The 26,377-nt window shown below is 39.9% G+C and overlaps 1 protein-coding gene across 8 annotated transcripts in view; it reads right to left on the bottom strand.

The window, feature by feature from the left end:
* Nucleotides 1-26,377, bottom strand: part of phf3 (PHD finger protein 3) — a 149,150-nt gene that overhangs the window by 41,765 nt on the left and 81,008 nt on the right. For all 8 annotated transcript variants that reach the window (XM_073056517.1, XM_073056516.1, XM_073056514.1 and 5 more), the window contains 4 exons: nucleotides 20,991-21,107; nucleotides 19,326-19,454; nucleotides 12,182-12,326; nucleotides 9,078-9,261 (listed from right to left, as the gene is read on the bottom strand). In XM_073056517.1, coding sequence (XP_072912618.1) covers nucleotides 9,078-9,261; nucleotides 12,182-12,326; nucleotides 19,326-19,454; nucleotides 20,991-21,107 — 575 coding nt within the window. The remainder of the gene's footprint in view (nucleotides 1-9,077; nucleotides 9,262-12,181; nucleotides 12,327-19,325; nucleotides 19,455-20,990; nucleotides 21,108-26,377) is intronic.

Below are 26,377 nucleotides of genomic sequence, written 5' to 3' on the forward strand. Positions count from 1 at the left end.
TGCAATGCTCCTCAGACAGGATGAAGAGGTCAATACTCCCCAATGCCATTAGGCTTTACAATTCAACTGCCAGGACTTAAGAACTTTTTTTTTTTTTTTTTTTTAAAAGCTATTATTAATGCTTTTTGAGTTAGTGATTTAGATGCATATCATATTATTACTGAGTTAAGTATTGTATGTAAGGAGTTTTTGCTACAACAAGTGTATGGGACATTGGAAAAAATGTTGAATTTCCCCATGGGGATGAATAAAGTATCTATCTATCTATCTATCTATCTATCTAAACACGAGGATATGGAGGCTGTTCGTGCTAACATCATGGCCGAAATACAGACACTTCGTTCTAACATAAAAAAAGAACTGAGTGATACTTTGGGTTTTCTAAAGAAGGAACTGGAGGATTTCAGAGAAGAAATTAACCAGAATGCTATTGTTGGTGATTTAAAAGAAATAACGGGCAGAGTTGAGGATATGGAACAAAGGGTGGCAGAAGTGGAGGAATAGAATGCCGAAGCCAGGAAGGTTCTTTCCCATATACTGGAACTTCAGGAGATCATTCAAGCTCGACTAACGGACCAGCAGGCACGTTCGCGCAGGAATAACATATGTATTCATGGAATTTTCGAGGGAGTGGAAGGAGACAATGTACAGGAATTTCTGGAAAAATCTATTAAAACAGAGTTGGCCCTTCCCTGTGCTACCCTCGGCATACAACACTGCCATCGATCTCTTGGATCCAAACCACCACAAGGTTCCAACCCAAGGTCTGTGGTCATCTATTTTCTGGAGTATAAAATTAAAGAGTTGGTGCTTTGCCCTGCTTGGAAAAAATGAGAGGTTTATTATGACGGGGAAAAGAGTATTTTTTGATCAGGTCTACTTGACCAAAATACTTATGAAAAGAAAGGCTTACTCCACCATCAGAAAGACACTTAAAGAAAAGGGGCTCTGGTTCCAGACTTTTTACCCAGCCAAACTTCAAGCATTTTTTGACATTGGACAAGTCATCTACAATAACGCATCAGAGGTGATGGAAGACCTGAAGAACGGGAGTTTTTCCGGACTGTCCTGGAATGGTGGCCCCCACGGAAGGCACAGCCACGGCGAAACTGAGACAACTTTCCTGGGAGACAGCTGGTGCAAAATCCCCCTGGGACTGAGAAACACGTCTGAAACGCATCTAGGACAAGCTACAGGAATTTCAACACAACAAAGATACTGCATAAGAGCTCTCAAAAGTATAGTGATAAAATATCCTTCAGCCAGGTCGGTAAAATCACATGTTCCCTAACACCAAACTATAACTGACTTTGTATTAAGAACTTAAAAACAGAACATAAACGATTTTTCCCCTGAAAGCTCTTATTACTATAACTGACCACAAACCTGGGAGCTGATATTTGATTTTTTTTGTGCTCTGTCCTGATTTCAATTATTCAGAGGCATCAACCTGCACTAGGAGGGGCCCCTTCGGGTTTAAGGGCATCCCCCCTGACTTAGAAGTATAGTTTAAACTTCAAAGATGGAAGTCACAGATGTTATATGTGTTGTTTATACGTTAAATATTAGTTTGTTGTACAGACAGAAGTTCATTTGTTTAGAGCATCTAGGGATATTTAACTATTTATATAAACACTTTTTTATTGGCGTGGAATGCCGTATCAAGAACACACAATAATCTCCCTTAATGAGAATGGGTTACAGAACCCAATCAAAAGGAGTAAGGCTATAGCTAAAATGAAGAGAGAAAAGCAAAATATAATTTTTTGGCAAGAAACCCACCTTTCAAAGATTGAACATGAGAAGTTACACAAAATGGGATTTAAAAATTGTTATTACTCTTCTCCTGAGAGGGGAAACACAAGGGGAGTTGCAATATTAATCTCAAATAAAGTAAATTTCCATTTTCCTCACAGATTACAGACAAAGAAGGGTGTTATTTACTGGTGAAGGGTTTTATTGATCATAAAGAAGTTACACTACTGAATGTTTACAGACCACCAGGAAGTGATAAACAGCTGATTAAGAAGGTTTTTAATATATCTATGGAAACATCTAGAGTGGCAATATGTGGAGGGGAGACTGGAATATTCAATTACATCCTTCCCTGGACTCCACAAATAGAACAAAAAAGATAAACCCGGAAACATTACATGTCAAGAAACTGCTCAAAGAAATAGGCATGATAGATATACGGAGAGAGTTACACCAATTCGATAGACGGTTTACCTTTTTTTCGCACTCCCACACTGTGTACTCGAGAACAGATTTTTTTAAAATGTTTAATTCAGAGAGACACAGGATTATAAAATGCGATATAGGAGTAAGAGACATCTCTGACCACGCAGGGGCTTACTTAACATTACATTTAGACAACAAACCCAAAGATAGCTTGTGGAGACTTAATACCAGTCTTGTTTAGTACCCCTATGTTTAAAATAACTAAAGAAAGAGTTTGAAGTTTATATGATATATAATGATAATGGAACGGTGTCCCCCAGCACTCTGTGCGATGCTGCAAAAGCTGTTATTAGGGGTAAACTCAAGGTGGTCAGCTCAGAAGAAAAAGGAAAAAGAGAAACAAGTCAAGGATCTTATTGAAAAATTACAATTTTTGGAGAGTAAGCATATGGAGTATAATGACAGTAATGCCTTGAATCAAATTTTGGATACAAAATGAACTCTAAATAATATTTATTAAAGTGAAATTGAGAAGAGAGCTAAGTTTGTTAAACAAAATTTCTATGAGAATGATCCCAAATCTAAGAAATTACTTGCATGGAGAATACGTAAACAACAGGCTGAGAGATCTATACATAGGGTGAAAGCCCCCCCAGACTAATAAGATGCTTCACAAATTGGAAGACATTCAAAAATCTTTTGAAACGTACTACAGAATGTTATACGCTCAACCCAAAGCTGCATAGTTAGCAGATGTATCTAATTTCTTAACGTCCTCAGATTTAACATCTGTAGAAACGGAGCAAAATAAACTAATAATTCATGAGATAACAAAAGAAGAAATAGGTAAGGCTATATCAGCATTAAAAACAAATAAAATCTCAGATGCTGATGGCTATCCAGCGGAATGGTACAAAACTTTCAGAGATAATGATACCAATACTTAAAAATTTTTTTAATTATGTTCTCAGAGGAGGTGAGACTCCATTGTCCTGGAATCAAGCAATAGTTTCAGTAGTTCCTAAAAGTGGTAAGGATTGGACTAAATGCAATTCCTAAAGGCCCATATCTGTTCTAAGCATAGATTATAGATTATTTTCATCAATATTAGTAAAAAGATTGGAAAATATAATTCCAGATCTAATTGACACAGATCAAACAGGTTTTGTAAAAAGTAGGCAAATCCAGGACAATGTGAGATGGGCCCTTCATCTCATTGACTATATGAGCAAAATTAACCTGGAATTTGTAGTTATTTGCCCTGATGCTGTAAAGGCCTTTCACTGGGTATGATGGGAATATCTCTACTTGGTATTTAAGTGGTTTGGCTTTAATAATCAGGTAGTTAAATGTCTGAAGTCTTTATATTCTTCCCCTACAGCCAGAATTAAAATAAATGGGAATTTATCTAAAATAATATTTCTTGAAAAGGGATGTCGACAAGGGTGCCAGCCCCCTATGCCCCATGCTTTTCGCTCTTTTTATCGAGCCATTGGCCCAGGCAATTAGAGAAGACAAGATTATAACAGGTGTACTGATCAGAGATACAGAATATAAGATTTGTCTGTATGAGATGACATTCTCGTGACTCTTACCCGTCCTAATGCAGGTTTGCCTAATTATCCCTCCTGAAAGAATTTGGTTCCTACTCTCGCTATAAATTAAATTTACATAAAACCCAAACTTTAAATTTTAGTTACGAACCACAAGAAAACATTTACAGAAAGAGTAAATTCAAATGGAAAGGTAATATTATTAAATACCTAGGAGTACAAATACCTGAAGACTTGTCTACTATCTACGAACATAATTATATTCCCATAACAGCTGATATTAAGGCAGACTTAAATAGATGGTCATTGCTGCCAATGAATATGTATAATCAAATAGAAGCCATAAAGATGTATGTATTACCTAGATTGCTCTTTCTTTTTCAATCATTGCCTGTTGAAGTACCTTTTAAACAATTTAATAAATGGAAAAGAATGATTTCAACATTTATTTAGGGAAAACAGAAACCAAGAATTAGATTTCAGACATTCCAGCTGCCTGGAATGAGGATAAAGGAGGATTTGCTGTGCCTTGCTTTGAAGACTATCATAGAGCAGCACAGCTGCGCAGTCCGGTCTATTGGTGTGACCCTAATTGTGAGGCAAAGTGGAAGGATTTAGAACAAGGTCTAATAAATAGACCTCTCTTTATTGAGGTCTCCAATCTTCAATCTTTACCAATCCTATCCAATCTTTACTGGGGGATGAAACACTCCAAAAGAAGCATTTAAGTAAACTGACTAAGTGGACAATAGTCCCTCTAAACATCTGGTATAAAGAATTTAAAGACCCAAAATTTGAAAGAAATCTAAGAACACTACGTTGGGTGGCATATGACGCAGAATTCCTTCCAGTACAATTGGATAGTAGATTTACACATTGGGCAAGTAAGGGAATCACCTCATACTATACAATGTCCTCCATTAAGGGTTTTGGAGTCCTCTCAACAACTCACAGAAACGTTATCACTTAGAGAAACAAGACTTCTTTAGATATCTTCAACTAAGACAATATTTTAATAAAAATATTAAAACTACTGGAGAGAAAAGGTTAAGTCTGATTATTATGTGTGTAAAGGTAATATTAAAAAGAACCTGATAACCAGGATTTACTCGATTTTACAATTTAATAGGGGTCTCTCCACAATGTGTGTTAAATCAAAATGGGAGAAAGAAGCCAACATAAAATTGACAGAAGATGTTTGGTTAAACATATGCAGAACACATTCGACTATTTCAAGCTCAGGTCTGTGGAGGGAATTCACCTGGAAGAATACCTTAAGAATTTTCATAACGCCAAAAATAAAGAAGTTACAAACAGACCTGAACAAGGTCAATGTTGGAGAATGTGTGATAATATGTTGGCTGATAAATTTTCATATTTTCTGGGAGTGTCCAAAGGCTTTGTCTTATTGGTTAGATGTGGTAACAGAGATAAGGTCAATAATCAGCCCAGAGATTAATTTTGACTTTAATGTTATTTATTTGTGTAATGTACCAAATGGGCTCAAAAAGCATGAAAGATATTAGTTACAAATACTGCTAGCAGCCAGTAAGAAAGCGATTACCAGGAAATGGCTAAGCAAGAGTCTCTTACAGTCCTGGAATGGATAGAAATAGTTCAAGAAATTTATGTTATGGAACGATTGACTTTCTCTCTGAGGCATGCCACTAAAAAATTTGAAAGATACTGGGAAAATTGGACAATTTATTTGAACCTGAAATGACTTCTTCACTGTACATTTATTTGGTTTGAAGAACTTTGTTTTATTTCTTCCTATGAGGGAACCTGCAGAACGGACTTTAAAGTCAATGATCTTAAGGTCCCCTGAGACTTTGAAGGACAATGATGGACATGAGTTTGGTTAATCTTGATACAGCAATGTAACCCATTTCTCTATTCATTTATTCTATTATAAGATATGGATTTTACTTCACTTATGATGACCCTGTCTGTCTGTTTTTATTCTGTTTGTTGTTATTGGCAAAACAATAAAAATAAAGTTAAAAAAAGATAAAATGAAAAGACAGGATCTGCAGAGAAACAGTAGGACTTAAAAGACATAAAATACTGTTTGGTTCAGACCTGGAGTATCGTGCGTGATGCTGGTACACTTCGAGAGAGGGAAACCAGAGGTCCATGAGCCAGTAGTCATTGCAGGATCAGAGATAGCGAGGTCATTAATTTTAAATTCCTGGGTATCACTATCTCAGAAGACCTATCCTGAATCCATTGTAAAGAAAGCACAACAGCACCTCTACTTCCTCAAGAGTCTGCGGTGATACAGCATGTCATCAAAAACCTTGGCAAACTTCTATAAATGTTAACTGGCTGCATTACAGCCTGGTATAGGAACACCAATGCCTTTAAGCAGAAAATCCTATTAAAAGTCATGGATTCAGCCTAGTTCATCAAGAGTAAACCATTCAAAACAACTGAGCACACTTACATGAAACATTGCCATAAAAAAGCAGCATCCACCTTCAAAGGTCCTCACAAGCCAGGCTTTTTTCTCGCTGCTGCCATGAAGCAAAAGTGACAGTGCCTCAGGACTTGTACCACCAGATTCAAGAGCAGTTACTACCCCTCAGCCATCGGGCTCTTGAACAAAAGAGGATAACTACACTCAATTTACTTTTAGTGTTCCCACAACCAATGATCTCACTTTAAGGGCTCTTTATCTTGTTACTTCATGCTCGTAATTTATTACTATTTATTTAAGTTTACACTTTGCAGTTTGTTGTCCATTGATCCTGTTTACAGTTACTTTTCTATAGATTTGTTAAGTATGCCCGCAGAAAAAGAATCTCAGGGTTGTACGTGGTGACATGTATGTACTCGGACAATAAATTTTACTTCAAACATTGGTTGCCACACTAAAGGAAAGAAGTGATGGGATGGACAGCGTGTAGAGGCTAACTGTACCCTAGCCACCCCAGATATTTTCTTTTTTTCCCCTCACATAGGGAAGAAGCTATAAAAGCCTGGAAGTATGTACCACAAGGCTCAGGTACAACTTCTATCTCACTATTATATGACCATTGAATGGTTCCTTAGTATGACAAGATGAACTCTTGACCTCAATCTAATTCATTATAACCCTGCACCTTATCGTCTATCTGCAGCGTACTGCACTGTAATGCTTTATTCTGCATTAAGATATGATTTTACTTGTACTGCCTCATGTTGTAATGAACCGATCTGCCTGACAAGCTTTTCACTTTACTTCATGTGACAATAACAAGCCAATTTAACAATTTACCATGCCCTTTCCTGCTCCATGCTAAACTTTTTCACATCATTTTAAATTATGAAGTTAAAATGAATCAATTTTTCAGCTGAACTTATAAAGCTGCAATAAATAGAACCTCAGTTTTAACATACACCACTGACGGTTAGTATTACATTAATTGGTACTGGTTTATACTTTTGCATAAAAGGCACATCAATGTGCCTTCTGACCTAGAGTGCTAGAATTAGAATTCATCAAAAAGTCATGAATACCAAACCAAAATAAATTTTCAGGGCCAAGATATATATATTTATTAAGGGCGGGTAACAGGGGCACTGAAGCAAGGCACATAAATAGATCTAAGGAACTTAGCAGCACTCGCTTTAAAGCAAGAGTTAATAGGCACAAAAGTGGAATAAGCTACTGCTTCTATCTCCTTGCAAGTAGGCAGTCAAACACTAATTACTCACCAAGCAACTGACTGGCTATGAACAAATGAATTAGAATCAGGTTTATTATCACTGCCATATGTTGTGAAATTTTTATTTTGTGGCAGCAGAACAGTGCAAGATAGAAAAAAAATTACTATAATTGAATTGACTTTATTTCTTACATCCTTCACATACGAGTAAAAATCTTTACGTCACATCTCCGTCTAAATGTACAACGTGCAATCATAGTAATTTATGAAATAATTTATGATAAATAGAACAGTCAATGTAACATAGAAATACACTTAAATCAGCGCGAGTTAATCAGTTTGATGGCCTGATGGAAGAAGCTGTCCCAGAGCCTGTAAATCATGGCTTTTTAATGTTGTGCTACTGTTTCCTGACGGCAGCAGCTAGCATAGACTGTGGCTGGGGTGACCCAGGTACCCAATGATCCTTCGGGCCCCTTTCACACATCTGCCTTTGTAAATATCCTGAATTTTAGGAAGTTCAACAACTACAGATGCACTGGGCTGTCGGCACCACTCTCTGCAGAATTCTGAGATCAAGGGAGGTACAGTTCCCATTTCAGGCAGTGATGCAGCCAGTCAGGATGCTCTCAATTGTGCCCCTGTAGAAAATTCTTAGGATTTGGGGCCCATACCAAACTGAGGCACTACTGTGTCTTTTTCACCGCACAGCTGGTGTGTACAGACCACGTGCAGTGCTTGGTGATGTGGATGCCGAAGAACGTTGTTTACCCTCTCAACCCCAGATCCAATGACGTCAATAGGGGTTAGCCATCTCTATTCCTCCTGTAATCACAACCAACTCCTTTGTTTTTGCGACATTGAGGGAGAGGTTATTCTCTTGTGTCAAAAAGATGACTTTTTCCTTGTAGACCACCTCGTTATTGTTTCATATTAGGCCAATCAATGTAGTGTCGTTGGCAAATTTAATTAGCAGATTAGGGCTGTGGGTAGTGACAAAGTCATGTATATATAGGGAGTAAGGAGGGAACTTAGTACACAGCCCTGAGGGGCTCCTGTGTTGACAGTCAGAGAGGTGGAGGTGAGGGAGCCCACTGTTACCACCTGCCGGCAATCTGACAGGATGTCCAGGATCCAGCTGCACAAGGCAGGGTCAAGACCAAGGTCTCTGAGCTTCCTGGTGAGCCTGGGTGGAATTTTGGTGTTGAATGCTGAACTGTAGTCCAAGAACAGCGTTCTCACATAAGCATCCTTCTTCTCCAGATGTGTAAGGACAGTATGTAGAGCAGTAGGTATTGCATCATCTGTCGATCGGTTGCATCAGTAGGCGAATTGTAGGGGGTCCAGTTTGGGTGGTAGCATGCTGAAGATGTAAACTTTGACCAGCCTCTCAAAGCATTTGCTTATTATTGAGTTGAGTGCGATAGGATGCCAGTCTTTCAGGCATGTTACCTTGGTCTTTTTTGGTACAGAGACAATGGTAGATAATTTGAAGCAAGAGGGAATCCTACACTAGGAGAGCTACAATAAAGAATAAAATAAATAAATAGCACGAAAGAAGAATAGTGATATAGTGTTCATGAACCGTACAGAAATCTGATGGCATCACTTGATAAGTCACATTATTTACCTGCATCACCAGCTGGCAAGTAATCCAGACTGACACAATGGAAATCATAAGTAAGTTGCCTACCTTGTCATAGAGGAGGTGGATAGCTGCACTGACTCTGATGTCTCCTCTGCTATTACATCAAAAGAGGAAAGAGCATCCGCCAAATACGCTGATTCGGCATCAACATCTGATTGACGCCTTGTTACACTGGTAGCTACCTTCACTTTTGGCACAGGCAGTTCCTCAACAGGTGGAGCCATTCGACCTGAAAATGATATGTTACAACGAAATCCATTCTAATTCTTAATTCTTTTAATTTATGACTAAATCAATAAAAATAATCACATATACGGAACAATTAGTAGGTCGAAAATATTTCATCACAAATGACTATTTAAAGTTTTGTGTCTTGTTAAAATTACATTTGGCCAGTTATTTGCCTAGGTTAGTTAAAATCAGAAAAAAAGGCATTACATTCAAGTAATCTTCATTGTCTTTTAGTGCTGAGGTAACATGGCTTCAGTTCAAATTAAGTTAATGTCAAGAAACAGAATTGGTTCCTAGGAAGATCTGATAATGCGATACATGCACCCTCTCACAAATCAATGAACATTGTGAGGGGAAGTTGGGAACAGGAAGAGGTCAGTAACTCTACTGGGTGTTTTTTATACACAACCCAATAGTAACAGGGACATCGAGGTGCAGAGAGGAACACAGATTCTGGACAGGTGTAATAGTAACAGGGTTGTCATGGTAGGAGATTTTACTTTCCCAAATATTGATTGGCATCTCCCTAGAACAAGGGTTTAGATGGGATGGAGTTTTTAAGGTGTGTTCAGGAAGGTTTCTTGACATAATATGTAAATAAGCCTACAAGAGGAGAGGCTGTACTTTATCTGGTATTGGGAAATGAACCTGGTCAGGTATCACATCTCTCAGTGGGAGGGCATTTTGGAGATAGTGATCACAATTGTATCTCCTTTACCATAGCATTGGAGAGGGATAGGAACAGACAAGTGAGGAAAGCGTATAATTGGAGTAAGGGGAAATATCACGCTATCAGGCAGGAACTTGGAAGCATAAATTGGGAACAGCTGTTCTCAGGGAAATGTACAGAAGAAATGTTGGAAATGTTCAGGGGATATTTGTGTGGAGTTCTGTATAGGCACGTTCCAATGAGACAGGGAAAGGATGGTAGGGTACAGAAACCGTGGAGTACAAAGGCTGTTGTAACTCTATTCAAAAAGAAAAGCTTACAAAAGGTTAAAAAAAAAACAGGTAATGATAGAGATCTAGAAGAGGATAAGGTTAGCAGGAAGGAGCTTAAGAATGAAAGTAGGTGAGCCAGAAAGGCCATGTGAAGGCCTTGGCAGACAGGATTAAGGAAAATCCCAAGACATTCTGTAAGTATGTAAAGAGCAAGAGGATGCAAAACAGGGCTGAGAAGTGGCAGATGGAGTTCAACCCAGATAAGTGTGAAGTGGTTCATTTTGGTACATCAAATGTTATGGCAGGATATAGTATTAATGGTAAGAGTCTTGGCAGTGTGGAGGTCCAGAGGAATCTTGGGGTCTGAGCCCACAGGACACTCAAAGCTGCTGCACAAGTTGACTCTGTGGCATATGGTGCACTGGCCTTCATCAATCGTGGGATTGAGTTTCAGAGCTGAGAGCAAATGTTGCAGCTATATAGGACCCTGGTCAGACCCCACTTGGAGTTCTGTGCTCAGTTCTGGTCACCTCACTACAGGAAGGATGTGGAAACCATAGAAAGAATGCAGAGGAGATTTACAAGGATGTTACCTGGATTGGGGGAGCATGCCTTATGAGAATAGGTTGAGTGAACTCGGTCTTTTCTCCTCGGAGCGACGGAGGATGAGAGGTGACCTGATAGAGGTATATAAGATTATGAGAGGCATTGATCATGTGGATAGTCAGGCTTTTTCTCAGGGCTGAAATGGCTAGCGCCAGAGGGCACAGTTTTAAGGTGCTTGGAAGCAGGTACAGAGGAGAAGTCAGGGGTAAGATTTTTACTCAGAGTGGTGAGTGCGTGGAATGGGCTGCCGGCAACGGTGGTGGAGGCAGATACAATAGGGTATTTTAAAAGACTCCTGGATAGGTACATGGAGCTTAGAAATATATAGGGCTATGAGTAACCCTACATAATTTCTAAGGTAAGGACATGCTCGGTACAGCTTGGTGGGTCAAAGGGCCTGTACTGTGCTGTAGGTTTTCTACGTTTCTATGTAACATTTCAGACAAAACATACAATTGATAAGTATTTCAAAGGAGAGTTAATTCTATTTACACTTGATGTAAAATAAACATCAAATCTGTATCTGTCAAACCCCATATTAATTATGTATATTATTATGAAATCGTATCTCAATCTTTAAACTCTACATGGTCCCAAGTCTGATTAATCACACCTCTGAGGTGAATTCCATCCAAACCACCCAATTCCCACCACCCCAAACATATTAAGCCCGAGAGTTTCCAATATTATACCAACTACAGTTCACAGCTTACCTTGGATTAGAGCTACAATATGTCAGACTTGTCAAATTACGCCATCTGACTTAACTGAACTTCAGATGTCTGCAGTCAAATTTACTATGTTCTGAAGTTATACTTCAATATCAGTTTTCAATCATACTGAAACAGGCTCACCAGGAAATGATCTGTTCAGTCAGTGCTTATTTTAACAAATGATACTGCCTGTCATTAAATGAAAACAGAAACTTACATAATTCTCCATATATAGCCACACTTGCACAATGGGATTTCAAGCAGATGACAATTTGTCAAGTTCTATTAAGTGTGGTTAGTGTGTTCCATTCAATTTATTAACTAAGTTTGCTTTAATATTGTGATACATGTCTATATCAACTGTGAAAGACCAATGAAGGGATAGGTAATCCAACTGATATATTTGAGTGGAGGACTAACATCAACACAGTTTCGTTGGCCAAATCATTTGCTTTCATGATATAATGTATTTCCACGACAATGTGAGAACATGGATAGAAGTAGGCCATGAGGTTAAAGAGAGTGAACTTCAATAAAGAGACTGCTGCACATCAGGTTTATGGAACTTTCCCTGTCAATGACAAGCTAATTTTACTCAGCAGTACATCTAGCCATACAACAAAATAAAAGATAGAATATTTCCCTAATTTCTATTACCTGTACAAATTTTGCAGTTTAAATCAAAAAGATGGTTTTTGTGCTGACAGGTAGTATCTTCTGTGGCATCTGTTGGAGTTTCTTCTTCAACCTCTTCTATTTTTTCTACAATAGGCTTTGGGTCCAGAGCTTTTGGTTCAGCCGCCTAAGTGTTCATATGGCAAAAAAATTCAATTAGTTGACAAGATGCATCTTATTTTAGCCTTTTGGAGCTCTACAGCAGGGCTTCAATACGAATGTCTTGGTATACTTGAGTGCCCTGTTCAGTTAAAATAAGAACCAAAGGTGTATATTTTTTAAATGGCTTGGTTAATGAAAAACAGGACTAAGCTGAATGATGTGCAACTGCCAAGTTTATCTCAGTTACAATATACTCTAGTAATCAAACATTTTGTTTGCCTGTAACAATAAACATATAGCTTTGATGTTTGCTTGTCACACTTTGTTTATATAAAACACACAATAAAGTTCCTATCCACTTTCCAATAAGTAAAATTAAAGCATGAATTATAATAGGGAAAATTAAGAGTAAATGAGGAAGCAGTATAAAAAAAATGGGTTACCTATCAGCTTTCCTTCTTTTATCAAAACTGAAAATGTGTGCTTTCTTAGCAACACAAACAAAATGCTGGAGAAACTCAGCAGGCCCAGCAGCATCTATGGAAAAAAGTTAACAGTTGACATTTTAGGCAAAGACCCTTCATCATCAAGGAGTCCTGATGAAGGGTTTCAGCCCAAATCATCAACTGTTTACTCTTTTTCATAGATGCTGCCTAGACTACTGAGTTTCTCCAGCATTTCATGTGTGTTGCTTGGATTTCCAGCATCTGCAGATTTTTTTGCTTGCATAATTTCTTTTTGATTTTAGTTGAAATATATTAATTCATAATGTATTAAAATAAGCTTGACTAATTTGACTAATCCAGTTGACTATAGTTTCATTCCTATAGTGTTTCCTCCCGTGTGTATTTAGTCACAAATTTACCATTGAAAGACAGCCAAATTGTACTTTGGAATGGATTTTAACCAAGAATCTATCTTACTAAGATTGTTCATTTATGGATAATTTGGGTGTGTAGCATTTCTACACACAGGAAAACTACACACTTTAGCTTTGTGTGAAAGGCGCATACACTAGTAACATGTCTTCAGCAGTTCCTTGGGATTAACAATGACTTTGTAGTCCTTAGTATTCTGTGGTCACTGATGAGACCCACGTGGTACAGATTCTTCCACATGTAACATGCTGTAAGGTTTCACTGCTAATGTAATGGCTTCTCTGTAATGTTCCACCGTTGAAGTAATGGTTTCTCTGTAGCAGCAATTTTTAGGTTATGACTAGAGATAACAGGGCATGCTAGCCAATCAGCAGGGTGTTGTTCTTTCTTGCGTGTCTCGGAGCCGGGAATTCCCGTTTCTTTTGCAGGGGAAAGATGAGGAGAGAAAACGCGAAATGAGAGAGCTGGTAGACCTCAGACAGAGTGGACTTGGAGCGAGGGTCCGAAAGTCAGTGACGATCAGAGGAGGTCGATGGTGGACGAACAGCCTTATCTGTGAGCTCCAATGTTTGCGCATTAGACTGTTCCATCAGAATGGGCCCTTTTTCTTTTTTTGTGTTCTTTACTATCCAGATAGTCAAATTAAGAATTATGAAGCTTAATTGTTTAAATATATATTGTGTACTGCTTGTTATTTCGTGGTACTGATTTGTAACAGGGACACATCGCACAACATCCATCCAAACAAGATTCCTTAAGATTGGCCGGACCGGGGCTATCATCCCCTATATTAAGCGGCTTGCCGAAGTGAGAGTTACAATTGCCCAGCCAGAGAGGTTTAATCGGACTTTGCTAGACATGCGAAGGGAGCATTTTTTTTACTACTCAGGTTAAAGAGAGGCGAGACTGCGCAGGCGTGTGACGTCAGCCAGTAGAGCATGAAAGGTTTAAAAAGGCAAGAAACCTTCAACGGTTTTTAATTCGGAGCAAGAAGGCTGCGAGTGAACTGCTGATTTTTCGGACTGAAGGCAGTTTTTCACTATTCGGGTTAAAGAGAGGTGAGACTGCGCAGGCACATGACGTCAGCCAGTAGAGCGCGAAAGGTTTAAAAAGAAGGCAGCCATATCCAGCGGGCAGCGTCAAAGCGGGCAGAGGAGTGAGAGGCAGCAGAGTGGTAGGGCTTTGGCTCAGCGGGCTTAGGTGGTAACGGGATGAGGCGAGGTAGGAAGTATGTGTGTGAGGCCAGTTTTCTGTGCTCAGTGTCAGATGTGGAGGTCTCCCAGCCTCCCGGACGGTTATATCTGCACCAGGTGTGTCAAACTGCAGCACCTGAGGGACCGAGTTAGGGGACTGGAGATGCAGCTCAATGACCTTCACCTAGTCAGGGAGAGCGAGGAGGTGATAGAGAGGAGTTATAGGCAGGTGGTCACGCCGAGACCTCGGGAGACTGACAGGTGGGTCACAGTCAGGAGGGGGAAGGGGAAGGGGAAGAGTTGGGTACTAGAGAGTACCCTGTGGCTGTACCCCTTAACGATAAGTACTCCTGTTTAAGTACTGTTTGGGGGGGGGGAGAAACAGCCTACCTGGGGGAAGTGGCAGTGGTCGTGCCTGTGGCACAGAGTCTGGCCATGTGGCTCAGAAGGGTACGGAAGGGAAGAGAATGGCAGCAGTGATAGGGGACTCTATAGTTAGGGGATCAGACAGGCAATTCTGTGGAAGCAGGAAAGAAATTCGGATGGTAGTTTGCCTCCCAGATGTCAGGGTCCGGGATGTTTCTGATCGTGTCCAAGATTTCCTTGGTGGGAGGGAGAACAGCCAGAGGTTGTGGTACATATTGGTACCAATGACATAGGTAGGAAAAGGGAAGAGGCCCTGAAAAAAAGACTACAGGTAATTAGAAAGAAAGTTGAGAAACAGGACCGCAAAGGTAGTAATCTCAGGATTACTGCCTGTGCCAGACGACAGTGAGAATATGAATAGGATGAGGTGGAGGATAAATGCGTGGCTGAGGGATTGGAGCAGGGGGCAGGGATTCAGATTTCTGGATCATTGAGACCTCTTTTGGGGCAGGTGTGACTTGTACAAAAAGGACGGGTTGCACTTGAATCCCAGGGGGACCAATATCCTAGCTGGGGGTTTGTTAAGGCTACTGGTGAGAGTTTAACCTAGAATTGTTGGTGGGTGGGAACCAAACTGGAGAGACTGGGGAAGAGGAGGTTAGCTCACAAATAGAGAAAGCTTGTAGACAATGCGAGAGGGAGGATAGGCAGGTGATAGAGAAGGGACATGCTCAGACCGAAGTCTTAAGATGTGTCTATTTTAATGCAAGGAGTGTTGTGAACAAAGCGGATGAGCTTAGAGCATGGATCAATACTTGGAGATATCATGTGGTGGCCATTACAGAGACTTGGATGGCTCAGGGACAGGAGTGGTTACTTCAAGTGCCGGGTTTTAGATGTTTCAGAAAGGACAGGGAGAGAGGCAAAAGACACAGCTGCAGAAAAGGTGGATGCCATGGAGGGATTGTCTACATAGTCTCTGTGGGTGGAGGTTAGGAACAGGAAGGGGTCAATAATTTTACTGGGTGTTTTTTATAGGCTGCCTAATAGTGACAGCGATATTGAGGAGCAGATGGGGAAACAGATCCTGGAAAGGTGTAATAATAGCAGAGTTGTCGTGATAGGAGATTTTAATTTCCCAAATATCGATTGCCATCTTCCTAGAGTGAGGGGTTTAGATGGGGTGGAGTTTGTTAGGTGTGTTCAGGAAGGTTTCTTGACACAGTACGTAGATAAGCCTACAAGAGGAGAGGCAGTACTTGATTTGGTATTGGGAAATGAACCTGATCAGGTGTCAGATCTCACAGTGGGAGAGCATTTTAGAGATAGTGATCATAATTCTATCTCCTTTATAACAGCATTGAGAGATAAGAACAGACAAGTTAGAAAAGCGTTCAATTGGAGTAAGGGGAATTATGAGGCTATCAGGCAGGAAATTGGAGGTTTAAATTGGAAAGAGATGTTCTCAGGGAAAGGTACGGAAGAAGTGTGGCAAATATTCAGGTGATATTTGTGTAGAGCTCTGTATAGGTATGTTCCAATGAGACAGGGAAGTTATGGTAGGGTGCAGGAACTGTGGTGTACAAAGGCTGTAATAAATCTAGTCAAAAAGAAAAGAAAAGCTTACAAAAGGTTCAGAGAGCTAGGTAATGTTAGAGATCTAGCAGATTATAAGGCTACTAGGAAGGAGCTTAAGAAGGAAATTAGGAGAGCCAGAAGGGGCCATGAGAAGGCCTTGGCAGCAAAGATTTAGGAAAATCCCAAGGCACTCCACAAGTACGTGAAGAGCAAGAGGATAAGACGTGAAAGAATAGGACCTATCAAATGTGACAGTGAGGAAGTGTGTATGGAACCAGAGGAAATAGCACAGTGAATACTTTACTTCAGTATTCACTATGGAAAATGATCTTAGTGATTATAGTGATGACTTGCAGCAGACTAAAAAGCTTGAGCATGTAGATATTAAGAAAGAGGATGTGCTGGAGCTTTTGGAAAGCATCAAGTTGGATAGTCGCCGGGACCAGACGAAATGCACCCCAGGCTACTGTGGGAGGCGAGGGAGGAGATTGCTGAGCTTCTGGCGATGATCTTTGCATCATCAATGGGGATGGGAGAGGTTCCCGAGGATTGGAGGGTTGCGGATGTTGTTCCTTTATTCAAGAAAGGGAGTAGAGATAGCTCAGGAAATTATAGACCAGTGCATCTTACCTCAGTGGTTGGTAAGATGATGGAAAAGATCCTGAGAGGCAGGATTTATTAACATTTGGAGAGGTATAATATGATCAGGAGTAGTCAGCATGGCTTTGTAAAGGGCAGGTCGTGCCTTACGAGCCTGATTGGATTTTTTGTGGATGTGACTATACACATTGATGAAGGAAGAGCAGTAGATGTAGTGTATATGGATTTCAGCAAGACATCTGATAAGGTACCCCATGCAAGGTTTATTGAGAAAGTAAGGAGGCATGGGATCCAAGGAGACATTGCATTGTGGATCCAGAACTGGCTCGCCCATAGAAGGCAAAGTGTGGTTGTAGACAGGTCATATTCTGCAAGGAGGTCGGTCACCACTGGAGTGCCTGAGGGATCTGTTCTGGGACCCTTACTCTTCGTGATTTTTATAAATGACCTGAATGAGGAAGTGGAGCTATATAGGACCCTGGTCATACCTCACTTGGAGTACTGAGCTCAGTTCTAGTCATCTCACTACAGGAAGGATGTGGAAGCCATAGCAAGGCTGCAGAGGAGAGTTACAAGGATGTTGCCTGGATTGGGGAGCATGCCATATGAGAATAGGTTGAGTGAACTTGACCTTTTCTCCTTGGAGCGACGGAGGATGAGAGGTGACCTGATAGAGGTGTACAAGATGATGAGAGGCATTGATTGTGTGGATAGTCAGAGGCCATTTCCCAGGGCTGAAATGGCTGCCCCAAGAGGACACAGGTTTAAGGTGATGGGGAGTAGGTACAGAGGAGATGTCAGGGGTAAGTTTTTTACTCAGAGAGTGGTGAGTGCATGGAATGGGCTGCCGGCAACGGTGGTGGAGGCGGATACAATAGGGTCTTTTAAGAGGGTTTTAGATAGGTATATGGAGCTTAGTAAAATAGAGGGCTATAGGTAAGCCTAGTAATTTCTACGGTAGGGACGTGTTCAGCACAACTTTGATGGCCGAAGGGTTTTCTATGTTTTCTGTTTCTATGCTCGAGATCCTTGAGATCAGCAATAAGAGCAAGTGAAGTCAATATATTGCGCATCTGGTTCACAGTTACAACTGTACACGAAATGAAGCTACTGGGCACTCGCCGTATTATTTGATGTCTGGGCACGAGGCGAGGTTGCCTATTGACCTATGTTTTGGAACTGACGAGGGTGACTTACCCCTAAAGACTTATCTGAAGTATGAGTCTGATATGAGAAGAGAGTTGAAAAGGGCTTATGAATTAGATGGGGTTGCGGCTGCCAAGGAGAATCAAGGAAATCAGAGGAGGTACAATCAAAAGGTGAGTTTCTCCCAACTTCCGGGAGACAGAGTCCTCCTAAGGAATTTGGGGCTACCTGGAAAGCCTAAGTTGGCTGACCACCGGGCAGCTATGCCCTATGTGGTGGAGAGTCAGATGCCAAGCCTACCAGTTTTCTGGGTAAATGGGCCTGTCAAGATTCTCCATCGGAACCACCTGCTGCCCCTGGGTCAAGAGGTGCAGGTAGACACAGAACCTGACCTGGAGCCTACACCTAGTAAGAGGACTCTGCAGAAACGTGAGGTGACTGCAGGGCCCACAGCAGGCGAGGTTAGGCTGGCCCCCACCCGAGAGGGATACTGATTCAGAGGATGAGGACCTGGATGTGTGGTATATGCTGCCTTTCACTCACTCCCCATTGATGGAGGAAGAGACTCCTGGCCCCTCTCCCGCTGTCAGGTGAAGTGGGGGGGGGGGGGGGGGGGGCTATCTGTGGGCAGCCTGGGTTGCACCAGGACTCTGCAGGGGAGGAAACGGGGCTTGGCCATGGGACACAGGGGTTTGAGTTGCAGGTGACCACAAGTGTTAAGTCAGGTGAGGTCTCGTCAGGTGGATTGGAAGTATCCCCAGTAGTGTCTGAACCTGAAGAGTTAGGTGAGGGGGCACGGAGCCAGTGTAGATGTGGCATTTCTTCCAAGCAAGATTCTGGCATACGACTGAATCTGTTCCTCTGGCTGTCTGGTAATCTCTCCCTAAAGCAGAGCTTAGAAGAGTATCTGTTTAGGGAAACTAGTGTCAGGCAACTGAACATAGCTCTCTGAGGGTAACTAGGGCCTCTATTGCAGGCTTGGAAGTGGCCACTAATGTTGATTGGTACTCCACAGAGGGAAACATTAAACTGCATACATGACATTCACCAACAGAGCTGCAGTAGAGATTTATAAAATCCATGTTTTGGTTAATTTTAACTTCATGTAGTGTTGTAAACTATACAATGAATCAGTGGCAGAAAGATCATCAGTATGACTTCACACAAATTAAAAGTAATTATTATCAAATTTAAATATTGACATATCTAATTCAGGAAAAATTTCTTCAAATTCTATTATATCTGATTTTGTTTATTATTTACCTCTGTAACCACCCCTTCAGGTTCTTTCATTGGTGCCTCGCTCTCAATTTCAATTTCCCCCTTGTGCGTTATTTTTGTAATTGGTCGCCTTTCAACCTCTCTTTGTTCCTTTTCTATCATTTCAATCATCTGTGGATAAAATAAACACATTTCACATACATTGAAGCAAAAATCTTCATGAAAACATGATCTGATAATCCATACTCCAAAATTATTTTCAATGGGTTATCATCGTGAAAATTCTAACAATTCTCATTAGAATGTACCTGGACAGAAAAAAAATGCTAGCACAATCAATATGTTTTGATAGAGCTCCAGTTCCTTGATTGAAACACTAACAATAACCAGTAAAAATGTGTTTTTTTTTATATTATGATCAGGTAACTAGGTTACTAGGTCAATCTAATCCAATGGTTCTCAAACTTCATCTGCTCGTCATCTACTTGTGACCATAGTCTCCAAGGTTCTTTTGCTAAACTGTACAGAATATTCTAATAAACAGTTAACTTTAAGTCTTCTCACAACATGAAGACATGTACAAGCTTTTGATAGCAGGTGAAGAGCTTAACTAAAACCACATTCAACCAGGTAAGAGGTGGGAAATCAAATTAAAATCAACTTTGCTTTTCCCTTGAGCTTGGAGACTTATTTTGACTATCATTAGCTATCCTGAAATTTTGCTCGTTGTATTTGAATTTTGCTGGAGCTGTTCCATCACTTTGCAGCTCAACTTCATTCACATTTGATCCAAATTAAACCACCACCCAATCTGGAATATGCATCTCCAGCAGGTCTCTGCAGGGTGTGTATGGTGATTTGTGCATGGTCAAGTAGGAGCAGAGATAATGATTGACATGTTGCACCCCTCCCCCACACATAGGCTAAACTGTTTTGCTCCATCATGTTAACATATTTTCCCATCCCCTTCATTCAGGGTTATAATTAAATTACACACAGTCAGTTCTTTTTTATTTCTGTATCTTAGTAATCTTTCATTAAAACCTGGCCCATTCAGAAACACCTGTGGCTCCCAGTTCCTTGTTTATAACTTGTGGGCCCTATGAAATCAGAAATGACATACATTGAGAACCACTGCTCTAATCTGTCACACACTCTTTCACACTTATTGAAACACTTAAAAAACATTCTGCATAATCTTCTAATAAAGCTAACCACTAAAGTATCCAATTCTGTGCTCCAACCAAATTAAATAGGTATTATATTATTAATCATTCTAGGGATTCAGAGAACTGCAGATCTAAGTATGTTACTTAGAACTACAAATCCAGATTCATTTTAACCTACACTGAGAACTTCGATCAATACGTTATTGCTCACTTGAAGGAAAATGAGAAAAGAAATGTACAATTAAAATTATTTCAGAGATCATTACTATCATGTGATTGGACGTGAAGAGCAGTTATGATCTGCCAGATTTGCTTTTACTAAATAGATACCCTTCACTTGGCAAATGAACATTATGATAATCAACTGTATAAATTGTATAAACTGTATAAATGTACATCCATCTCAGCAATAGAAAGAAAATTATTTCTGGAAAAGGAATAACAAGTTAACATCGCCACTGAAACAGCAGATAGATCATTTGAAGGCGATTAAGGATATAAAAGGATAAAAATAAGTAATATTTAAAACAGGTCTCACATGTCTATTTTCTCGCTGTCTCCATGCAGCCAATTCCTTGGACGCCAGTTCCTCTGGACTCATACGAATTAAATGATCAGGTAAGATGTCACCTTTCAACACTCGCTTGAACAACACCTGAAATGTTTCAGCGTAAATTTTGATTTATGTTTCATAAAGCTTGGCTTATTTTTCTGTACAACAAATAATCATTCAGCAAATCATAAATAACTTAGCGATGAAGTTGAATTTTTAGTTATTTTTGATAATATTTTAAAGCTTCAAGACAGGCAGATGAAGTAATGATAAACACTTCCCAGTGAACCATGCAAGTTTAATTGGAGTTTAGCAATCTGAGACACAGGGAATGGGAATCAGGGTCCTCTGACTGAGAAGGGAGTATGAGGACCTCGGCCCTTGTGAGCAGGAAGGAAGCATGGAGTTGGGCCCCAGTGGTACCACAGCAAGCGAATCTGGTCCCAGTAAGTGAGAAGGGAGAGTGGGAACTAGGCCCCACTAAGTGGGAAGGAACTAGGCCGTTGGTGATTAGGGAAGGAGCTTGGCAACTTTTGCCCTGGTGAATAGGAAGAAAACATGGGAATCAAAGCCTACTGAGTCAGAAGGAAGCATAGGAACCAGGGTCATGGAAAAGGGAGCAGAGTAACTTGGGACCTTGGTGAGAGGGAAGGAACTGTGGCAACCATTAACTGATAAAGTAATACTGAACCACTGGAATTTCCACATCACCAGATAAGGTTATCACTTTTACTGAATTGTCATCCTTTTAATGCTATTTGATTAATAAACTATAAATAATAGAAATACTTCAATCTTCAGGGTGTCTTCATTAAAGATTTTTTTCAGTTCATTTTTCAGAAGGACAGTGTCACTGACAAGACTCAAATTTATTGTGTATTCTTGATTACCCTTGAGAGTTGAAGATAAGTAACCTTCTTAAACTAGTGTAGTGTTTCTGGTTAAAGTTTTCTCACAGAGCTGTTGGATATGGGGGTTAAGACCCACTAACAATCAAAGAAATTAATTTGTCAAATCAAAGCAACAGAACCAGTAACACAATCTGACTTAAAGTATTTAAGTATTGATTAGGCACAATGAATGAAAAAAACGAATACCTTGCAAAGGTATAAAAACCTCTAATTTTAATATTCTTTGGTATTTACTGAAAATTAACTGGTAATGCAAGACAGTTACTTAAGTTAATAAGCAAAAGGCTAAAATAAAGATAGAATGCTGAAAATATTAAAACAACAACTGTAAACAAATGTTTAAATTCACATTTCAGATTAATGACCTTTAGTCAGAATTGGAAATTGTGGTCTTAAGAAGCAAGGCAAGGTGAATGGGGAAAGGAGAGGAGGGAAAAGAGTTCAAAGTTCAAAGTAAATTTATTATCAAAGTGTATATATATGTCACCATATACTATCCTGAGATTCAATTTCTTGAAGGCATTCACAGTAGATCAAAGAAGCACAATAGAATCAATGAAAAACTCCGCACATTTACTCACTAACAACTAACGTGCAAAAAGACAGTATGTGCAAATACAAAAAGCAATAATAAATACATAAATAAATAATACTGTGAACATGAGTGGTAGAGTCCTTGAAAATTAGTCTGTAGGTTGTGCAATCTGTTCAGACTTGAGGTGAGGGAATCAGAATATTGTCCAGTATCAAAAGCCTAGATGAGGTGAATATATAAAATAATTAACTGGAATTACTAAGTACTGGAAATCTGATAAATATGCTGCAAATGTTCATTTTCTGAAATTAGTAAATACAGTGTTGAGTCTGCAAAGCTTTAACATTCCTAATCAGGAAATCAGGTACTTTCCTGACAGATTACATAGAGCTTCATTTAACAAGGGTGAGGACAAGAAAGAAAAGGGGACTGAATGCAAAGTGTTGGAAATGAAAGTAAAGTCAAGGTTCCTCTTAATAATTCAGCAGGGAAATCCACAGTTGAGGATCAAGTAAAAAAAAAGCTTATAAAATGGCATCATCAAAACAACATGACAGAGAAGAGGAACCTAGTTAGCATGACACTATTACAGCTTGGTACGTTCCAGGGTTCAGAGTTCAATTCCAGCACCATCAGTGAGGAGATGCATGTTTTTTTTCTGTGACCATGAGGGTTTCCTCCCACTGTCCAAAGTAGTACAGGTTAGTATGTTATTTGGTCATTGTAAATTGTACTGTGATTCATCTAATGTTAAATGTGGGTTGTTGGGCGGTGCTGCTCAATGGACCAGAGGGCCTGATCTGTGCTGTATCTCTAAAAATAAATAAATAAATTTGTCACTTGCATCATTTTGCGTCGGACCAAAAGTGTCTGAGAGAAGTTGTCAGGCTCCCAGTGCCAACATACCCAAAGAAAGGAGTTGTATCCTTATATAAAGCAGGACAGATGAAGGTTTAGCCATGGTAGCAAGAATTTTAGAATTAGAGCACATTTATTTCATCACTGGGGATAAAATGAACTAAATGCTAGATTTTCAATTCTCCTGAAAGCAAAGTCAGAATGTTTCCAGAGTACAGTTATGTTAGCACTTCCATCTCACAAAAGTATATATTTATGCCAAAGATAACATCTCAGAAAATTGGTTTTAATCCAAATTTCAAACCTATTGATCTCATAGTGTGAAAACTTTCCATCTCAGAAAGCTATCCCACACCACTTTTAATTTAGTACAAAACCACATCTTGCAAGTAGACCAGTACTAAGCCATTCAGCCCATCAAGTCTGCTTCACAAATTACCAAGTACCAGTACAGTCAGCCCTCCTTATCCACGGGGAATTGGTTCCTGGACCCCCTGCGGATACCAAACAACGCAGATGCTCAAGTCCCTTATTTAACCTGTCCCAGTGCGGTGGTCTTTAGGACTGAGCGGAAGCATATAACCAGATAACAATTACAGCACGGAAACAGGCCATCTCGGCCCTTCTAATCCGTGCCAAACGCTTACTCTCACCTAGACCCACTGACCCGCACTCAGCCCATAACCCTCCATTCCTTTCCTGTCCATATACCTATCCAATTTTACTTTAAATGACAATACTGAACCTGCCTCTACCACTTCTATGGGAAGCTCGTTCCACACAGCTGCCACTCTCTAAGTAAAGAAATTCCCCCTCGTGTTACCCCTAAACTTTTGCCCCCTAACTCTCAACTCATGTCCTCTTGTTTGAATCTCCCCTACTCTCAATGGAAAAAGCCTATCCACATCAACTTTATCTATCTCCCTCATAAATTTAAATACCTCTATCGTCCCCCCTCAACCTTCTACACTCCAAAGAATAAAGACCTAACTTATTCAACCTTTCCCTGTAACTTAGGTGCTGAAACCCAGGTAACATTCTAGTAAATCTTCTCTGTACTCTCTCTATTTTGTTGACATCTTTCCTATAATTCGGTGACCAGAACTGTACACAATACTCCAAATTCAGCCTTATCAATGCCTTGTACAATTTTAACATTATATCCCAACTCCTATACTCAATGCTCTGATTTATAAAGGCCAGCATACCAAAAGCTTTCTTCACCACTCTATCCACATAAGATTCCACCTTCTGGGAACAATGCACTATTATTCCAAGATCACTCTGTTCTACTGCATTCTTCAATGCCCTAGCATTTACCATGTATGTCCTATTTGGATTATTCCTACCAAAATGTAGCACCTCACACTTATCAGCATTAAACTCCAACTGCTATCGTTCAGCCCACTCTTCTAACTGGCCTAAATCTCTCTGCAAGCTTTGAAAACTTACTTCATTATCCACAATGCTACCTACCTTAGTATCATCTGCATACTTACTAATTCAATTTACCACCCCATCATCCAGATCATTAATGTATATGACAAACAACACTGAACCCAATACAGTTCCCTGAGGCACACCACTAGTCACCGGCCTCCAATCTGACAAACAGTTATCCACCACTACTCTCTGGCATCTCCCATCCAGCCACTGTTGAATCCATTTTACTACTTCAATATTAATACCTAACGATTGAACCTTCCTCATTAACCTTCCGTGTGGAACCTTGTCAAAGGCCTTACTGATGTCCATATAGATAACATCCACTGCTTCACCCTCATCAACTTTCCTCGTAAACTCTTCAAAAAATTCAATAAGATTTGTCAAACATGACCTTCCATGCATAAATCCATGTTGACTGTTCCTAATCAGATCCTGTCTATCCAGATAATTATATATACCATCTCTAAGAATACTTTCCATTAATTTACCCACCACTGACGTCAAACTTACAGGCCTATAATTGCTAGGTTTACTCTTAGAACCCTTTTTAAACAATGGAACCACATCAGCAATACGTCAATCCTCTGGTACTATGCCTGTTTCTAATGACATTTGAAATATTTCTGTCAGAGCCCCTGCTATTTCTACACTAACTTCCCTCAAGGTCTTAGGGAATATCCAGTCAGGATCTGGAGATTAATTCACTTTTATATTCCTTAAAACCGCCAGTACTTCTTCCTCTTTAATCGTCATAGTTTCCGTAACTTCCCTACTTGTTTCCCTTACCTTACACAATTCAATATCCTTCTCCTTAGTGAATACCGAAGAAAAGAAATTGTTCAAAATCTCCCCCATCTCTTTCGGCTCCACACATAGCTGTCCACTCTGATTCTCTAAGGGATCAATTTTATCCCTCACTATCCTTTTACTATTAATATAAATGTTGAAACCCTTCGGATTTATTTTCACCTTACTTGCCAAAGAAACCTCATATCTTCTTTTAGCTTTTCTAATTTCTTTCTTAAGATTCTTCTTACATTCTGTATATTCCTCGAGCACCTCATTTACTCCATGCTGCCTATATTTATTGTAGATATCTCTCTTTTTCCTAACCAAGTTTCCAATATCCCTTGAAAACCATGCCTCTCTCAAACTTTTAACCTCTCCTTTCAACCTAACAGGAACATAAAGATTCTGTACCCTCAAAATTTCACCTTTAAATGACCTCCATTTCTCTATTACATCCTTCCCATAAAACAAATTGTCCCAATCCACTCCTTCTAAATCCTTTTGCATCTCCTCAAAGTTAGCCTTTCTCCAATCAAAAATCTCAACCCTGGGTTCAGTCCTATCCTTCTCCATAATTATACTGAAACTAATGGCATTGTCACTGGACCCGAAGTGCTCCCCAACACATACCTCCGTCACCTGACTTATTTCATTCCCTAACAGAAGATCCAACACTGCCCCTTCTCTAGTTGGTACCTCTATGTATTGCTGCAAAAAACTATCCTTTACCCATTTTACAAACTCCAAACCATCCATCCCTTTTACAGTATGGGCCTCCCAGTCTATGTGTGGAAAATTAAAATCTCCCACAATCACAACCCTGTACTTACTAC

Source organism: Hemitrygon akajei, chromosome 9 (assembly GCF_048418815.1).
Source record: "Hemitrygon akajei chromosome 9, sHemAka1.3, whole genome shotgun sequence".
NCBI classification, from domain to species: domain Eukaryota; kingdom Metazoa; phylum Chordata; class Chondrichthyes; order Myliobatiformes; family Dasyatidae; genus Hemitrygon; species Hemitrygon akajei.